The 19,570-nt window shown below is 42.9% G+C and overlaps 1 protein-coding gene across 1 annotated transcript; it reads left to right on the top strand.

The window, feature by feature from the left end:
• The first annotated feature begins 181 nt into the window (after positions 1–181).
• Positions 182–18,390, top strand: LOC107374232 (uncharacterized). The gene is made up of 11 exons (XM_054744329.2): positions 182–516; positions 1,491–1,614; positions 9,633–9,852; positions 10,005–10,281; positions 11,449–11,626; positions 11,767–11,843; positions 13,860–14,040; positions 14,127–14,375; positions 16,614–16,785; positions 17,719–17,858; positions 17,956–18,390. Exons 1-11 carry the CDS (start codon positions 220–222, stop codon positions 18,099–18,101), a joined length of 2,061 nt encoding a protein of 686 aa, XP_054600304.2. The 5' UTR covers positions 182–219; the 3' UTR covers positions 18,102–18,390.
• The last annotated feature ends 1,180 nt before the right edge of the window (positions 18,391–19,570 follow it).

The raw sequence follows: 19,570 nt of genomic DNA on the forward strand, positions 1-19,570 counted from the left end.
AGTCAGCAAAATGGCTTATAATAGTCACTAGAGTAGCTATTTAGATATGTAATAATTAAGTTTTGGGCATATTTGTCCACTCGTTCAGTTTTTCAAAATACCTAATACATCTTAAATTTATGTCGTCACGATAATTACCAAATTTGGTCATGGGGCTACTGAAAGTAAAGCCGCCGTTTTTTCCCCCCTCACTGGGACTGTTGTTGTCCAGAGTGAATAATGCCGAAACCACGGTTAGATGGCTGCAAATGCTCTATCAGTGGATGTACTGATCCACATGAATGCTTACACCGTCCTCCTGCGTCAGAAGAAGTTAGAATTGCCTGGTTAAATTTTATTTTTCATGGTAATGTCCCATCTTCTGTGCGTAAAGTACTTTTTGTTTGCGCAAAGCACTTTAAAGACGAGTGCTTCACCAACCTACGGCAGTACAGAGAAGGACTAGCCGAAAGGCTTCGACTCATTGAGGGCTCAGTTCCCACTGAGTATGGGGGTGATGGACACACCAGCAAAGTGGTAAGCTTCATCTAACTGATAACTGACTGCAAAGTTTATTTACAACTTTCCTTTTCTGAACTCTAGCCATTTTAATAGCCTTAGGGCATGCCGACTGCTTATGTTAGCACCGTGTGGTAGTTAAACTAGCTAAATGCTATTTTAGCATTTTGAGCTGATGTTTCTGCACCAATGTTATGAACTCTAAATTAGAAGTCGATCAACGTTTTGCATTGTGCGTCCTGTATTAAACAGGGGGGTAAGTGACTGCTATTTACATCTCATGGACAGCTAAATACGTTCTATATTTTGCTCGCCCACCTTGAGATTATCACATTGTTTAGCAGCGCTGCGATCAGGCTGCGACCCCCCTTAATTCCATAACCACTAACCGAACGCATGCGTTGACCCGGATTCACTGGTATTTTGGTGTAAGTGCGCGTCTATTATTTTTATTCTCACGTTTTTATCCCAAAACAATGACAAGGATTGTCAAGGAAGCTTATTTCCGTGTGTATATATACAATCAAACTGAGCCTAAAACTAAGTTTAAACCATTTCATATTCCTTCTGAATTGCACACTAAAAAGGGCAATACATGGCCTATTTAAAAAAAACACTAAAACCTCCGCTATTCCGTGTTTTTGGACAAAGATGTCCGACGTGTTGTGTCAAAGATGCAACTTTTAGCATTTTTTTCGTGTCCGACGTGTAACTACATCACGTGTGATCAGTAAGGTCAAATCCGAGAACTAGGTCATTCAGTGAGAAGATATCACAGGTGAGCTTTGCTCTGCAATGAAGTCATACAATTTCAGATGTAGCTGAATGTTATGAGTGGAAAAAGTGGCAGAGTGTACACGTGACTTCGTAAGATGCATTGCAAAAATACCAATTTACTATAATTAATAAAAATTGTGTCATTAGACAGTCATCCTATATACTGTTACTGCACATGTTACAGTGCAATTAAAAATGCACTATTTCATTTCCAGCGTTCAACGCCAAGGACACAGAAGCCATCTTTTATTAGTGCAGGCTGTCAGACGAAACCACAGATTTGTGCAGTTGGAACACAACTCTCATGGAGAACTCTAAGGCCACATACCAGAAGTATAGGTACGTGAAATGTTTACATGCATTTGTAGCCGTGGTTCGTCAGAATTGTTCTCTTCATTGTCTTGTTGCTCAGGGTCAGACTGGCTCACACACAGGGGCGCAGATAGGATTTTCAAACTGGGGGGGCAAAGTTCCAATGTACCCCCCCCCCCCACACACACACACACACAAACTATTGCAAGCGCCTTAACTAGAGCTCAGTCAGTTTGTGTAATTTCATCCAATGGTTTACGTAAAAACTAACATATATATGTGTTTGAAGCATCGACATACATATATGGACAATGGGTTTCCATAGACTCCAATAATAAGTTTTTGTGCTAAAATGGGAGGTGGCCACCACCGCCATTTTGACCGTGTCACAGGTTCCGTCAAGCCCAGACAATTCCACAAAAGGGAAGAGAGGTGGAGCTGAGGGTGGGACTGTAAGGCTGGGATCAACTGACGACACCCGGTCGAACTAGCTACAAGCTAACCTGAAGCTAACCCAAAGCTAATGCGGAGGTGGGAGCTAAGCTAACGGAGGTAGCAACCTAGCTACAACCGGAGTTAACTGTTCACAACACCAGAGCTTCTGAGTCAGATACGCCGGGCTGACCGCTGGGTAAAACCGGGTGGAACACAGAGGTCTCCGAGACCTCCACGAGCCGGCAGCCGCACAGCAGACAAGCGCCGCTGCGATCTGAGATGCGCAGAGCTGCCGCTGGGGAGAACCGGGTGGAAAGGTTTCCATTAGGGCTGCACGATATTAGGAAAACCTGCTATATTCGATAACAGTGCTTAATATTGCGATATTGATATTACGATAAATGAACAAATACTAAAGTATGCAGTGTTGATGTCATCTGGCGTGTGATGACTGCTCTGAGTTCAAAGCAAACAAAAACTAATGCATGAATTCCATTACAACATAACATTTTTATTGCAAAAATATGCAGCTGCACCTGCTACTGTATTAGCAGCAAAACAACAAACTGCATGCATGCAGTTTCTCAGTGACTTTAAAACATCACCTCCACCATAAAACTTTTTCTGATGCTCCAAATACAGAAAAACACCCCTTACCAGGGTTTTTAGAATAAATAAATAAAAATCTGAAAATAAGTTTAAATGTTAAATAATAGTTAACATCACTCAAATGCAACAGCAAAGTCTCTCATTGCTACTGAGCATCTTCTCCACTTATGTGGTTATGATAGAAGGCTGTTGCTGTAATTGGGAAGTGATCTGTGCTGGGCCAAACTGGGAGAATATTAAGATTTTCTGAGGGAAAGAGAAAAACAATTGTCTACCTTTCAGAAGAGGAACTGGCAAAAAAACTACATGGAAAATATGTGAAAACGTTTGTTTTTAACCCCAAATTGAACAAGTTTACCTAGATCCTAAAAAGCAGCTCAGATGATGAAACTGCAACTATGATTCTGATAACAAGCTAAAAAATTGAACTAGCTCCTCTTAAGATAACTGGCTAGCAGAGCTTCTGACTGACAGTTTATGTGCAGCAGCAAATCAACTATCCTGATTAACAAGGTTATAAAAGCTCATAAATGAAAAATCACTTTGATGTGTGGGGGAACTTTTCCAGGCCCTCTTTAGCAGGGTGGGACTGGGAGGAGAGTGCTGTAGCCTTTTAGCTGGAAGCTAACCGGAGCATGAGGCTAACGTCACCACCCGGTGGAACACTAGCGACATGGAGGTAGATGGGTTGGTTCACCGGCACGTGTCGGAGTCAGCCCGGTTATTATCAGCTGCTTAACGACACCGAGCGGACTCACGTTCACGTTTGAAAGCAGCGCTGATTCCAGAAACCTCAGCACAAAGTGCGTTCATTAGTCTGAGCCAGCATGACGAACAAGGGAATGGCGCCGCTAATGTTCGGGTGTTGCTTTCCACCCATCCTAAGGGTCTACGTAGGGGGCGGGCATATTACGTGAACGGACCCATCTGATTGGCCGCATATCAGAAGGGCTACATTTGATTGGTCAAATAATACTTCCACGTAAAAAACAGAGCTGGTTTACAAAAAGTTGATGTATGACATGGATGGAAATGTTTGAACCAAACATTTATCGCCGTTTTTGACATGCTTTGCGATGGGCCTATCGCACGTCCTGTTATCGCGATGACGATAATTTTTCGATATATTGTGCAGCCCTAGTTTCCATCCCAGAGCTCCACAAGCCGGCAGCCCTCGCAGCAGACAGAAGCCGCGATCAGACAAAGATGTGCCGAGCTTCGGGGAGGGGAGAACGGGTGGAAAACAGAGGTCTCCCGAGAGCTCCACAAGCCGATAGTCGGAACCCAGCTCCACCAAGATGTTATATTTCAACCCATTTTCTAAAGTGCAGCATTATGTTAAATGCACTGGGTTTTACCCTATTACATTTAAATTTCATGGTTAAACAGTACATGTTAAAATCTAAGCTCAGCTCGGCAGTGACCTAAAATACATAAATATAATTTTACTTAACGAAAAAAATGAAATGAAGACTCCTTGGATGCTCTATTAGTGCAATTAATACCACAGCAAGTCATTTTGTCCAACAATTGCACAAAAAATATCCAAAAAAGAATACACAAACACAGAGACTCAAAATCCCGGAACAGTTTCCAAGCCAGACCGAGGATCTACTGAGGCCTTTCCATGGAGCTAGCTCTGTGGTCACGTGGGTCTGATGCTCATTAATTATATAGAATTTTAGGCTTTTAATACACTTAAACAGAAGAGTGAGAAAAAATTCACCCCCCTCAGAGTTGTCATGAGTGTACACTAGATAATTTAAACAAAAAACTTGTTGGAACCAGGCTGTTAACATGTTTATTTCTGCTGTGAAATTGGCATTTTTTAACATGGGAGTCAATGAGGATTTGCTCGCTTCTGACACCAGCCCCCAGCGGATGAGGGTGGAACTGCAATTTTTGGTACTTCCGGGTTGGGCCCAATTTTATAGCCGCAATGTGGGGGCTTGGTTTGAAGCCATTATGCAGTGGAACGCTGGCAACAAAGCTCTGCCTGATCGACACTATTAATGATAAATGATCCACACTTGTATAGCGCCTCTCAGAGTAAGGACTCCAAAGCGCTTTACACTACAGTGTATCATTCATCCATTCACACACATTCACACACTGATGGTGATGAGCTACGATGTAGCCACAGCTGCCCTGGGGCGCACTGACAGAGGCGCCCCACTATTTAATTCAGTCATTTGTTATTCTCCCAATCAATTACTAACCAAAACCTCATGCTTTATGCAAAACATTAAATGGTTTTCAGCACCAGTCATTACAGAAAAAATAAAAACCCTAAAAAACTGCACATAAAATATATTTAAAAAACGAAATTCACTTATCACTTAGAGCAGTAGTTCCCAAACTTTTCAGCCTGACCAACAGATGTTCCTTCGTATTTTTACGTTATTTATAAATTTTCATTTTATTTGGAAAGTTTTCATTTATATTTAAATATATGAATCTCTTTTAAAAATTTATATTTGACTTTTTTATGATTATGTAGCACACTTGACTTCCATATATAACGCATCGGCATCTGCCTCTTTTGGGACATTCCCATTTGTACCGGGTCGGCCCGGGCTGGGTAGCGTAGGTTGTTTACATATCTGGGTGGTCTTGTATTTTTCCGGGCCAACCAAGGCTCATTCTCAGCCCTCTTCTCGAGGGGGTCTGCTTCAGGCCGACCAGGGCCAACACACCCACTGCTGACATCAAATTCACGCCTTCCATTAGAGCAAGCCTCTGATTGGTGGGTAGAATCAGCCCACATGGGCTTAAGCCGGGTGTACACTGTGCGACTTTTTCACTTTTTTGAGCCGATTTTCCAGTCGTGCGAGAATCCACGAGATCGGGGAGAGTTTTGCGCCAAGCGGTCGTGTAGTGTACAGAGGGTTACGAGAGGCGATTAACACCACGTAACCAGCTGCCGATCAGCAGTCGTGAGGTCGCACGGACTTCTGGCGTGTTTAAAATTTCGCTCGTCCCTCGTGAGGGTATCGCACTGTTGAAGCGGCGCTGCGAGCAGCTGCGACCCAAAAAGTGTCAGAACCGCTCACGGCGCATGCGCAATCCTGCATCAACGCCGCTCGCTATTTCCCTAATAACACACGTTATTCGTTTTTGTTTCTACACGTTTTTTTTACTCACAAAGACTGTCAAGAAAGCGTGTTTGTCGTGTTCATGTCAAATTAAACTGATCACAAAACACAGATTTACTTTCTTTATTTCGTTTTCCTCATCCAACCCCCATAAACCCCTGTGTGTCCTCCTGCAGCACTCCCGAAGGACAACAGGCAAAACAAGACAAAAAAGTCTGACGTGTTGAGTAAAAACGGCTATTTTTAGCATATTTTTAGGGCCGACGTGTTGCTACCAGACGCACAGTGTAAGCAGTCAGGTCGCATGCGAGAACTGGGTCGTACAGTGTGAGCGCAGGACTCGTGAGATCTGCTCTGCGAGGAAGTGGTACAGTTTGAGCTGAAGCTGAGTGCTACGAGTGAAAAAGTCGCACAGTGTACGCCCGGCTTTAAGGCAAGGATGTGTGGAATCAACCGGGCCGACTGGGCCTACCCGGCCCGGGCCGACCAGGTACAGATGGGAATGGCCCTTTAGTTACGGCTTTTTTTTTTCTTTTCTTACATTGTCGCTATGTCTGTCACGTTTACAGTGTTTTACCATCATTTCTACATCCATCACGTCCCAGAGAATGTTAAACCAACATCAAACTCAATGTTTGGAGCTTGTAAGCTCCACACACCTCTCGTGCAGACCAGCTGTCTGATGTTACAGCAGCGTCAATCTTTCCAGCTGGATGAGTGAATTTCTTCATCAGAGTCAATATTCTGCTTCATAATCAGAGTCAGTCATTACCAGACAAAGTGATCAGTCAACAAAGACCAGACCTGCCGGCAATTGTACATTTTATCTCATATTTGCGCTCTTCATGTTGCGCGCATCTCCTCCTCTCCCCGACTGGGAGCCTCTCAGCAGGAGGCGTTTTTCAAACTTTAAAAACTCCCAAACTTTGCTCAGCCTGAAGGTTCCACATCTCCACTATCTTCTGGTGTAAAGTAGTAACTTCATGAGGGATCATTTGTAGATGAGACTTGTTAAAGTCAGCAATGAGGCGTTGGCACTTTTAACGAGTAAGTCCCAACACTGACAACAATGTACTGAATCTAGAACCAACATGCATAAACAGACAGATCGGTCCCGCCTACGTACCCTGTTGGTCTTTTTTAAATATGCAGTAATCGTTGCTTGCCTTTTCGCTTCATCCTGCCTCCCAGCAGCAACCACTTAGGCGCCTTTGGAGTCTGTGTTTGTTTACGTCATGCTGCATTCAATGTAATTGGAAAAAGGAGCTTCAAGCGCTTAACCTCCGATTTTGTTTTCTTTCTGGCCTTAGTTGGGGGGGGGGATTGGGGTCAATCTGAATCTCGGGGAGACAGATCCCCCCGTCCCCCACCCTATCTGCGCGTCTGCTCACACATGTACAGTTGGATAGACAAATCTCCCGACATGTTAAAAAAATGCGGTCACAAAGGTTCAGATACGCTAAATAATGTTTTCTCCAAAAAAAAAAAAAAAAAAAAAACTACTAAAATGTCCAACTGGAGTCGCCCCCTCAGCTTCTGCTCAGAGGAGGGGGCGGGGTTTCAGCTCTAGACCAGCTCAATCTGACTGTGCTCAGAATAGGGGTAATGGAGGGGTCTGTAGATCTACACTAATGAGGAAATCTCACCAAAGAAAGGCCGTTTCACTGTTTTTAGACACCAACTGAATAATGAAGCTGCAAAAAGAAATAATGTAAATGAATTTTATGTCCCCTTTAAAGGCTAAATTTTGCCCAACTTTGTGAATAGGTGATCATGTCGAAAGCCATATTGACTGATTATCTTTATGGACAGTTGATCCGTGATTATTTTGACACATTTTGTCTTGCTAACATTTTAATCGATTAGAATTAGCTAGGAATGCTCCCTACCAATCACATGATTTGAAATTGGGCCAGTTGTGTGATTTTCATACGATCAAAATCGAATAGAATAGAATAGAATAATCCTTTAATAGTCCCACAAGGGGAAATTTGGTTGTGTCAGCAGCAACATCACACATATACAAACAATGCAGGACACAGAACAGAAGCACAGTTATTACATATTTACATCATGGACAATAGTTACCAGAGCAGAGTACAATACAGTTGTTTATATAAGCGCACACATAATGTGTAAGCATAGCAGGATACTGAAGATGTTAAAATAGTTTTAAAAGTTTAAGATGATTAAAAGAGTGCAGATTGTTTATTTTTTACCCGTTCATTAAAAAGTAGACATGTAGCCTTCAATAAATTATTGCATGTATAAGCTGAGAAAAAGTAATGTGTAAGTTATAATTGTAGAAGTTATTACAGCACTGATGCCGACAACTGTTTTTTTTGGGAGCAGTTCTGATTGTACAGTCTAACAGCTGCAGGGAGGAAGGACCTTCGGAAACGCTCCTTCATGCATCTAGGATGCAGCAGTCTGTCACTAAAGGAGCTCTGCAGTTCAGCAACATTTACATGCATGGGGTGAGAGACTCTGTCCATCAAAGATGTTATTTTGGCCAGAGACCTTCTGTCTCCCACCACCTGCACTGGGTCTAGGGTGCATCCTAGAACAGAGCTGGCCTTCCTGATGAGTTTATCCAACCTCTTCCTCTCAGCTGCCAATAAACTGCTGCTCCAACATACCACGCTGTAAAAAATGACAGATGCTACCACAGAGTCATAGAAGCTCTTTAAAAGCGCTCCCTGTACCCCAAATGACCTCAGCCGCCTCAGCAGGTAGAGTCTGCTCTGACCCTTCCTATAAAGAGCATCCGTGTTGTGGCTCCAGTCCAGTTTATTATTCAGGTGAACACCCAGGTACCTATAAGAGTACCTTATAGAGTAATCGGGTTGCAAAGATCAGATTTTACATTTTAAAACAAGTGTGGCCATTTAAATTCACCCTGAGGCAGAACAGTCACACCTAACAGTGATTTAGTTTTAATTTTAACATGTTTCCCTACAACAATATTATTTGGACAGCAAAGGCAATGCAACAGCCACACAGCAGCGTGTGTGAATTGGGTATATTGCGTGTTGGAAAATAGAGACCTGCATTCAACACTGAATCTGATACGACAAATTAAAAAACACAATGTTGCCACATTGTATCACCTTTCTGCGTTTAGTCCTAGTCTGCCACTTTAAAAACAAACACTCAAAATGAAGCACACTATGAGTTCATAGCCAGCTGATGCTGCACAATGCATTAAACAAAAACGAGAAATTGTCAATGGACAGCCGTTATGTCACAGCCAGGATGGCTGTATTTATTTATTTATTCTTTGCTTTATTATTTTTAATTAAAAATGTTTGGGGGCAAATTTTCTTCAATGATAAAAATGTGATTAATCAAGATTAATTAATTTCAAAGCCTCTAATTAATTAGAATAAATTTTAATCGAGTCCCACCCCTAGTTATTACACAAGCAGGTCTCAGGTGTTTAGCAGAAAAGAACAGGCCCAGCAGCCGTGTCCTGTTGCAGGATTGTGCATTGCTCATTACAGCCAAATTATATTTAAACATTCAATCCATCCATCCATTGTCTATACTCGCTTGTCCATGCAGGGTTGCGGCGGGGTATATTTAAACAATTTGAAATCAAATATATGAGGCTAGTTTTTGATACCTTTTATATATATTTGTAAAACTGGCACATTTCTTACCAATGTACTTCCCGAATGATTGATGTTTTTGCCAGATGAACTAAGGAAATGACTAATAGAGAAAGAAGGAAAAACATAAATGGAAAGAAAAACAACTTAAAATGCAACTTAGAGGCATTCTTTTATTTTGCTTTATCTGATTGGGACTCAAACTCTGATTGGGGGCAAAAATGGGACCGAAACCTCCCTAGAATTCGTCTTTTAAAAAAATAACAAGCCACTCAAAGAAGCTATGTTTTTTTAGGTATTCAGTCAGCTGCGACGGTCCGGAGTGTGGCTGTTGGCCCAAGTCGCCGTTTACTTCCTGTTCCTTTTCCTTCAACTCCTTTGAGAAGTTTCAAGGAAGCAAAAAGACCTCGTCTGGAGTTTGAAGAGCAGGATATTTCTACTAGATCCGCTAACCCTGACTCATCATACCACTCTGCACAACCCGTTACGGCCAGCACAGATTCCTCTTGGCTTAGGTGAGCTATAGTTTGTTCATGTGGTTTTTAAACTGGTAATTTAGCACAATGGCTATTGCTATTTTTACAATCACAAGCTTTGTGTCTGCGTCATTATCAAATAATATAAAACTAACATGCCAATGGAAAACAATGTGTTTTATTCGTTGCAGTCCCACAGCAGCAACATCATCATATGAAGATGCAAAATTCATTGTTTTTGAGAAATGCCTCCTCAGCCTATTCGAGACGTGCCCTGCGTGCACAAGAGACTGTGACGTCCAATCACGCAGAAGAGGGACGCTCTTGACTGTTGAGCAGCTCTGCCCACATTGTCGGTTCTTCCGACGGTGGAATAGCCAGCCAATCATCAGGAGCACCCCCGTGGGCGACCTTCATCTGTCGGCTGCTGTTCACTTCTGCGGTGAATCGTTTGAAAAGACGAGGAAGGTAATGTGAACACTATTATCAAAAACATACCTGCAAACCTGTCGCTTTTTGGTGAAAATTGCCATTTTTGAAGCCAAATATGGTGTTCACATGAATCGTATAGATCCAAAGAGTTTTTGTTTTGAGGGGAGGGAAGGGGGGAAGTCTTCGGTTGGGTTTCAGTCACTCTGTATGAGAATCAATCAGAGAAAGGGGGGGATTCATCTTGTTCACAAACCGTCTTTGCTGTTTCGTGCTACGTGTCGTCATTTGACCAATCACAGTTGCTGAGACATCAGGCCAATAACTTAAGACAATTAAATTCAGAAAACAATGAAATCTCACGTGGAGCCCTCATGGCCTGTTTCCACAAACTGAGTAAGAACAACTGTGAATGGAGGATCCCTCTGTGGAGTGTGTCATGCCCACAGAAAGTCTAAATGCCTCCTGCATGAAAATATATGTTTATGTTCATGTATTTAGCAGACGCTTTTGTCCAAAGCGACTTACAAGTGATAATCGGCGAGTTGCCCTTGAGGCTAACAACAACAACCAATTTCCAGTCAGTCGTAGGCGGCAGTGAGGCAGCATGATGAATCATGGAGAGGAGGGAACAAGGAGTTCAGTAGAGAGGGGATGGGTGCAGGGAGGGTGCTAGGGTCTTCAGGAGTTTCTAGAAAGTTGAAAAGGAAGCCCCTGTTCTGGTAGTGCTTGGTAGGTCATTCCACGTTTGTGAAACGATGCATGAGAAGAGTCTGGCTTGTCCTGAGTGCTGTGTAGGCACTGCTAGCTGACGATCCTTTGATGACCGGAGCGGCCGGGCCGAGACTAAGCCTTTGCAAGAAGATTCAGGTAGATGGGAGCCGTACCATCTCGGACTTTGTATGCTAGTGTTAGCCATTTGAATTTGATGCGTGCTGCTAGCGGTAGCCAGTGGAGCTTATTGAACAGAGGGGTGACGTGTGCTCTTGTTGGCTGATTGAAGACCAGACGCGCCGCTGCATTCTGGATCATTTGAAGAGGTCTCACAGTAGAGGCTGGAAGACCAGTTAGAAGGGCCCTTCGTCAATTTTTGTAGTGACAAATTTAACTTGGATGGTTTTTATAAATTGTCCAACCTTAAATACTAATAAAACATTTGAGTTTTTAAGCATCTTTAAATGCCTATTTATTTTCTTTGGTTTTCAGGTGTTTGATGCAATGCGTCTGAAAACTCACACCGATGATGTATTCAGAAGACATGTCAGCTCCTACCTTGAGCCTGCCATAATACACAGTTGGAATGCAAAGCAATGCACGGCTCTTCAGTCACTGACCGAAGAAGACCAGGTCATCATAGGAGGGGATATGTGTGCAGACTCGCCAGGTGAACGTTTACTTCAGAGTTTTTTGGTGTAGCCTCCCATTACTTTGTTGCAGTGTTGTGGCATTGGGGTGAATGTTTTTATTTTTTCTCAACGTGTATTGTAACAAAAATAACATCACACTAAACCTAATGTGTTACAGGACATTCAGCAAAGTATGGGTGCTACAGTGTGATGAACATGCAGCGCAATCAGATTATAGACATACAGTTGGTGCAGGTAACAATGACTCATTTGATGCTGTGCTAACTTACTTGTGAGTTTTCTCACCACAGATGCTCGGAAAGTTGATCATGATTCACAACATTTAGGAAATGTAAAAATAAATACCGTAATACCAAAATGATTTCTTCTGTTAAAAAAAAGGGTATTGCTACAACATTGTTGTGATTATTAGTCAACGAATAATTTGTAAGCTTTACTTACTTTTTTGGATTCATCAATAAATTCGTAAATATGGAAATATTTACCGATTTATTACGTAATTAGGAAATCCTTGGATGCCCTCGGGGCACCATCCCTTTAACAGGGGAACAATGAATCCACACCTCTATCAATCTTGTCTAAACTTTCCATGAAATCTTTAACGAGCTGCAGTTATTTTTATATCAACACAAACAAACTCACTTGAGACAAATGCTTAATTGGCAATAACATTTATTAACTAATATACCCACTTCAGCTTCTCCCAAAGTGTTTAGCCAATCAACATCAACCAACTTATTTTATCAAACGAATAACGAGTGATTAACAATGAGATGAAAATGTGAAATGACAATCTGAGGTGATGTAACTCAAGATGGAGGTAGTTTTGAAACAAATGGGCCATTCCCATCTGTACCGGGTCGGCCCGGGCCGGGTAGCCCCAGTCAGCCCCATCCTGGCCCGGTTGATTCCACACATCCTTGTCTTAAGCCCATGTGGGCTGATTCTACCCACCAATCAGAGGCTTGCTCTAATGGAAGGTGTGAATTTGCTGTCAGCAGTGGGTGTGTTGGCCCTGGTCGGCCTGAAGCAGACCCCCTCGAGAAGAGGGCTGAGAATGAGCCTTGGTTGGCCCGGAAAAATACAAGGCCACCCAGATATGTAAACAACCTACGCTACCCGGCCCGGGCCGACCCGGTACAGATGGGAATGGCCCAAAAATGGCTGGTCACTTTGTCTGAGGGAGCGAGGACCCGACCGTATATGTGGGATGTGTGTGTCCTCCCAAACACTGAAAACCAGAATATGTGTGTGTGTCTGTGTCTTGTCCCCCCAAACACGGAAAACCAGAATATGTGTGTGTGTGTGTGTGTGTGTGTGTGTGTGTGTGTGTGTGTGTGTGTGTGTGTGTGTGTGTGTGCGTGTGCGTGTGCGTGTGCTCGTTGTGCGTGTGCGTGGGCAACTTTCACTTTAAACTTCCAAAGCACGTTCAATCACAGTAAAACTTAACCGGAACACTTCAAATCACAAAGCACAAAAGAAGGATAACAGATCAAAGGTAAAATTGAATATCTAACGATATGTTTATGCTGTGGCCACAGCTCAAAACAACTTAGATATTACAATGAAAGAAAAGATCTTACTTCAAGATGGTCTGGATGGCGTATTTGGTATGGAAGAGAAACCGTATTTACTTTGAAGCAATTGCGCGGTTTGATCGCTTGTTTGGAATATTAAGAGTAACGGGAGGAAAAGGAGATAGAGGAGGAAAAGGGGAAAAAAAACTTCTCTAAGCGAACCAAGGCGTCCTTCGTCGTTCGCGCTGAGCAGATCTGATGGTTTTCCGCTGCTTTTCAGCGGCTCTCCTCCGCACGCTGTCCGGTGCGGTAGCAAACGAGTGCCTCTTCACGCCAGTTGAACTGGAACAAAAGACGAGTAAAGTTTCGTTCTGCCTGGCTTTTCATAGCTTTCCAGTGGGCGTACCGTGGGTCCGGGGTTCGACGTTGCTTTGGTGACGTCATCACGTTGCTTCCGGGCAGAGAATCATGGGAAATGGAGTCTGCTGGCGCTGGAATTTATTATCTGCTTTTTCAGAGCACAGATGACACTTTTGGAGACAATTTTGGAGAAATTGCCGCATAGTAATTTTCTCATGAGGGCAGACCCTCAACAACATCGAACCCTGCGCAAATAATTTCATTAACCTTTTTGACACCTTCTTATGAAGCTGTGTATGTTCCTTCTAAGGAATCTTTGCGTTAAATTGACCTGCTGGAATGTTTGTTTGTCTGTTTTCCTATTTCCACGAAGAGCAACAAGGTTGGAGGAAGCAACCACATGGAGAAGGAGGGTCTAAGAAGAAGCTTGGAACTCCTAGAGGGCAGTGGTGTGAAAGTGGAAAGTATAATAACGGAGCGCCGTCCTCGGGTGCAGAAGTTCTTGAGTGAGCGCGAGATGAAGCACTATTACGATGTACGGCAAATGGCTAAAGGTGGAGCAGTATTTTATACGAGTAAACCATCTGGTTAACTAAGGATGTGCTAATGGACAATAACTCCTGTTTGTTAATGTCACTAGGTTTGTCCAAAAAGCTACACCGACTTGGCAAAGACAGCGACTGTGGGCAAGTAAAAAAGTGGCATAAAAGCATCATCAACCACCTCTACTGGTGCGCTGTTGGTTGTGCGTCTGGGGCTGAGAAGGTTTCGAGGTGGAAGTCCATCTTGAATCATATACAAGACATACACATTCACTCAGATCCAGCTTTTCCAAAGTGCTTGCATCGGACGAGGGTGTCGAAGGACCCCAACAAGTGGTTTAAACCAGGTTAGTATTTAAACAACACAGTGTAACTCCCAAGTAGGGATGGGTACCTGAATTCGGTACTTTTTAAGGTACCGACCGAATTCCACAGTACCGACCGAGCACCAATTCACTTCATTTGAAACGGTGCCTCGTTTCGGTACCCGTCCTTCACAACGAGAACTTGCCTAGACAGCTGCGCATGCGCAAGAGGGTGAGATGAAACCAGCGACAACGATCTAAGTGAGACATCCTCATCTTAATCTGCTCCGGTAGGTAAATAAAATGTTTAAGATAACGTTAGCTTGATTTGTTAGCTTCCGTTTCACTAATGGTGCGTTCGCTTTCTCCTCGGAACTGCAAAATTCCGACTAGAAGAACACGAACGCGCTCTAAAGTTTGGCTTCACTTTACTAAATGCGACGGGTGATTGGGTGAAGACGAAACCAGTGAAAAAGATGTAAGTGTGAGGCATCATCGTTTTAATCTGCTCCAGCATTTAAATAAACTGTTTAAGATAACGTTAGCTTGATATGTTAGCTTCCTATGCCACCGTTATCAGCTAATGGTGCGTTCGCTTTTTCCTGGGAAATTCTAACTTCCCAGTAGGAAAAATCTAATGAAAAAAGACGGCAAAAGGAATGAAGATACACAGTAAATTTAGTTCACAGTAAAGATGTTTGCTTCAGTTTAATTATCAGCTTATAAAACTACAAGGACGATGTTAAAATACAAACAGTTGTATGTTATTTATTGTGATATATATCAAATATGGTTATATATTGAGAAAAATATATATTTAATTATAAAAGAGAATTAAAAATATTAAACACTCAAAAGTATCGAAAATTGGTACCGTTAAGTACCGGTATCGATTCGTAGGTACCGGGAATTAGTACCGGATCGATTCAAATGTCAAAGGTACCCATCCCTACTCCCAAGTCAATCACACTTCTGTGAAATCAAACTGGCCTCTTAGGAAGCAACACTGATTGACAATCAGTTTCACCTGCTGTTGTGAAAATGGGATAGACAACAGGTGGGAATTATAGGCAATTAGCCAGACATCCCCATTAAAGGAGTAGTTCTGCAGGTGGTGACCACAGACCACTTCTCAGTTTCGATGCTTTCTGGTTGATGTTTTGGTCACTTTTAAATTCTGGTGGTGCTCTCTCTAGTGGTGGCATGAGACGCAGGCTACAACCCACACAAGTGGCTCGGTTAATGCAGCTCATCCAGGATGGCACAGCCATGCGAGCTGTGGCAGGAATGTTTGCTCTATCTGTCAGCGTAGTATCCAGAGCATGGAGGTGTTACCAAGGGGACAGGCCAGTACATCAGGAGACGTGGATGAGGCTGTAGGAGGGCAACAACCAAGCAGCAGGTCCACTACCTCTGCCTTTGTGCAAGGAGGAACAGGAGGAGCACTGCAAAATGACCTCAGGCGGGCCACAAATGTGCATGTGTCTGCCCAAACAGTCTGAAACTCCATGAGGGTGGTATGAGGAGTCGACATCCACAGGTGTGGGGTGTGCTTGCAGCCCAACACCGTGCAGCATTTGCCAGACAACACCAAGACTGGCAAATTTGCCACTGGCGCCCTGTGCTCTTCACAGATGAAAGCAGGTTCACATTGAGCACATGTGACAGACGTGACAGAATCTGGAGACGCCGTGGAGAACGTTCTTCTGTCTGCAACATCCTCCAGCATGACTGGTTTGACAGTGGGTCAGTAATGGTGTGCACTGGCATTTATTGGAGGTCTTCACAGCCCTCCATGTGCTTGCCAGATGGATGCTGTTTTTCTCTGTCTCTCTCAGCTGAGAGGAACACACACACATACACACACACACACACACACACACACACACACACGTCTAGGGAGGTCATATAGGGAAGTGGAGGCCACACACTACTGAGCCACGTTTTGACCTGTTTTAAGGACATTACATCAAAGTTGGTTCAGCTCGCATGGCTGTGCCATCCTGGTTTTCCACTTGAATTTTGAGTGTGATTCCAAATCCAGACCTCCATGGGTTGATAAATTTGATTTCTATTGACAATTTTTGTCATTTTGCTGTCAGCTCAATAAATGTAAAGAATAAAGTATAAAATAAGAATATTTCATTCATTCAGATCTAGGATTGTTTTATTTGTGTTCCCTTTATTTTTTTAAGCAGTGTAAATGGAAAATCACTGCTATGACTACTCTTCAACATATGTATTGATATGAAAATAAACAACAAAATGTGTTTCTCTTAGGTACTGCTGCACTCAAACGATTAGAAAGGGTGTTGACAACCAAGCGGTTCCTTAGAGATGTGGAAAATCTAAGCCCCCACTACCAGACCTCTTCCTTGGAGTCCTTCCACAATGAACTTCTGCGTTCTGCTCCAAAAGATGCTTTTCTCCCCTTCACTGGAAGGCTATGCAGGTATGTGTACTCCCTCACATTGGGCCTCCTCTGAGGTAAGTATCTAAGCTTTATAGGCTGCACCAATCAAAATAGCCTGCAGATACGCTGCTTGGCCCAAACAAAAAAGTTGCCACCTGGGTCTAACTAAATAGGTAGAAGCCTCATATTGGATCATTACTGCACTTCCATTAATGGAATAACCTGGTCATTCAGTATATTCAGGTATTCAGCTGACCTCATTCTTGGAGCACATCCTGTTGCTGAACCTAGACCTGACCAACTGCAGCAACCCCAGATCATAACACTGCCCCCACAGGCTTGTAGAGTAGTCACTAGGCATGAGTGCATCTGTCTCTCTTCTTACCCTGATGCACCCACCACTCTGGAGCAGGGTCCATCTGGACTCATCAGACCAGTTTTTAATAATGCATTGGACAGTTCTGCTAAAGATGTTTCCTCTGCTTGATGCATGCCATGGATGTGACCCTTCTCAGACTAACATCTGTTCCACGACCACCAGATGTGTGTTTTCACATAGTTGTTTAAGAAATGAGAAACAACTCCCTGCACCTGTTGGGGTTAAATAACTTGTTACCAGCTGAAAGATAATCGCCCACGCAGTAATTATCCAATAGGAGGCTCCTACCTATTTGTGTAGTTAAATCCAGGTAGCAACTCTTTTTTAAAAAAGTTTCACCTGATCTAAATCTCCAGAGCACATCTTTGTATAACCTGTCTATGATCTTCATCGTCTACAAGTGAGGACAAGGCAGGCACATGCCTTTACTTCGAGAGGAGAGCGAGTGACTATTTCTGATAATATGTGACTTCACAAAATAACTTAGTTACATGCATAAAGTCAAACTAAAAAGGTGCATAATGTGTTAAGTTCTTCAAACTTTTAAAAGTATTTTCTTTCCAACCCGCACTTCCCCCTTTTCATGGACACAGGTTGTACCTTGCTGCAATGCACTACAACGAGAATGCAGATCGCCTGCGAAAGAGGCCCTCAAACAGGTATCCCCTCTTGTTCCCTGAGGCCAAGAATGGAGGGCACCCAGGAAAACAAGTGAAGAAGGAGCAAACCAACTGTAAGTTTAAATATTTAGGTATATTGAAGTATTACAGAAAGATTCTAAATTTGCTGATTGATTGCTAGTAGGTAATTAATTTTATTTCTCCTAACAGTCTACGTCTTCAACTTGATCCATTTGGTCTTCACTGAGGTTGTCCATGACCCACAGCCTTTCGTGTGTGCAGCGACGCTGATTGATGTACCTCAGGACAAACCTGCCTTGGATGATGCTGTAGCTGCATGTGCCACACTTCAGTGAAGGGGAGGTCTGAAGTTGGTGCAGTGCTCTGTGGCATCAGGAAAATCCCTCTCTATTCCAAGCACCTCACAGGAGGGAATCACTATAAGGACACTTCTGCCAAGGAAACCCCAGCTATCCCCAAACTATCTGTATCTGCTTTGCTTCAGAAATAGTCAGGAGGAAAATTGTTCTTTTTGTTTTTTTTTGTATCTGAATTGATTTGTTTTGAAGTACAAGAGTGGAATATGCTTCAGCAAAGTTCCTCTTGATTGTGTGATGTGTACAAAATAAAAACTTTAATTTGTTATTGTTGCTTGGTCGACCAGTCCTTGGAATCCTGCCATCAATGCAATCACAGCTTTAGTGTTTAAAAACATGTGTTTTTGTATTTCAGTGACTTTTTAAGAGATACTTAGCAACTCGTGCATATTTTTAAATCATTTTCTTGAACCAATATGTGCTAATAATAACATTTACAGGGTTAATGAAAGGCCAACTAGCCCCTGTTGCCAATGGCTGCCTCCTGTGGCCAGAATATTCCACTTGTAACTTCAGATTAGCGGCCACTCTTGAGTTGACATACCTGGAGCTGCAGTCTGCTTCCAGCACGTTTCCTGCATATTTTAGATAATGAACTCTGCTGATTTGTTTAATTGAGAGATGAATCACTCCTGTAGACACTAAGGAAGGCTGGGGAGACATTTAAACTGTTGGATTAAGGCAGGGTTTTCCAAATTCTGGTCCTGGAGGGCCAGTATCCAGCAGGTTTTGTGGTTTTTTTGCTCCAACAGACGATTCAGTGGTTGAAACACCTGTGCAGCAGCTCATCAGGCTCTGCAGAAGCTTGTTAATTAGCTGCTGATTGAAATCAGGTGTGTTGAAACAGTTCAAACTAAAACATGCAGGACACCGGCCCTCCAGGACCAGGATTGGGGACCCCTGGATTAAGGTGTTAAAATGAACGCACAGCGAGGAGATAGGTTTTGCTTTTGGTTCTACAAATGAACACTAGGGGGTGCTAAAAGCAAGCCAAAACTGCTTTGTTCTCCTTCAAACAGGCAAATTTGTCCTCTACTTCATCCAGTCACCACCTCTAACTCCCATTACTTATAATTTCCTGACAAGATTAAAAAGTTTGCTGTGCATCTTTAAACTCATTCAGTCACTGTTGTATAAATAATTTATATCGTCTGACTTTTTCTGCGAGACATTACATCTGCTCTGTGTCTGTCAATAGAAGTGGTTCTCGTTTTAATATTTTGGCAGTGCTGTTGAGGAAGTTAAAAGAAGCAGCTTCCTGGTCAGTCACAGGGTTGCGGTCTCTGTTGCTTTCCAAGGATATATAGAAAAATGAGCTCTACTTTATCAGTCCCTGCAAGTCTGTTGGAGAAACCTTGATATGATTGACAATGGTGTTGCGTGTCTCCATACCGACACAGATGGATAAGCATAAACTAGCCTTCAGGAAGCATCATAGATATGTGGTG

This window comes from Nothobranchius furzeri, chromosome 6 (assembly GCF_043380555.1).
Source record: "Nothobranchius furzeri strain GRZ-AD chromosome 6, NfurGRZ-RIMD1, whole genome shotgun sequence".
NCBI lineage: Eukaryota > Metazoa > Chordata > Actinopteri > Cyprinodontiformes > Nothobranchiidae > Nothobranchius > Nothobranchius furzeri.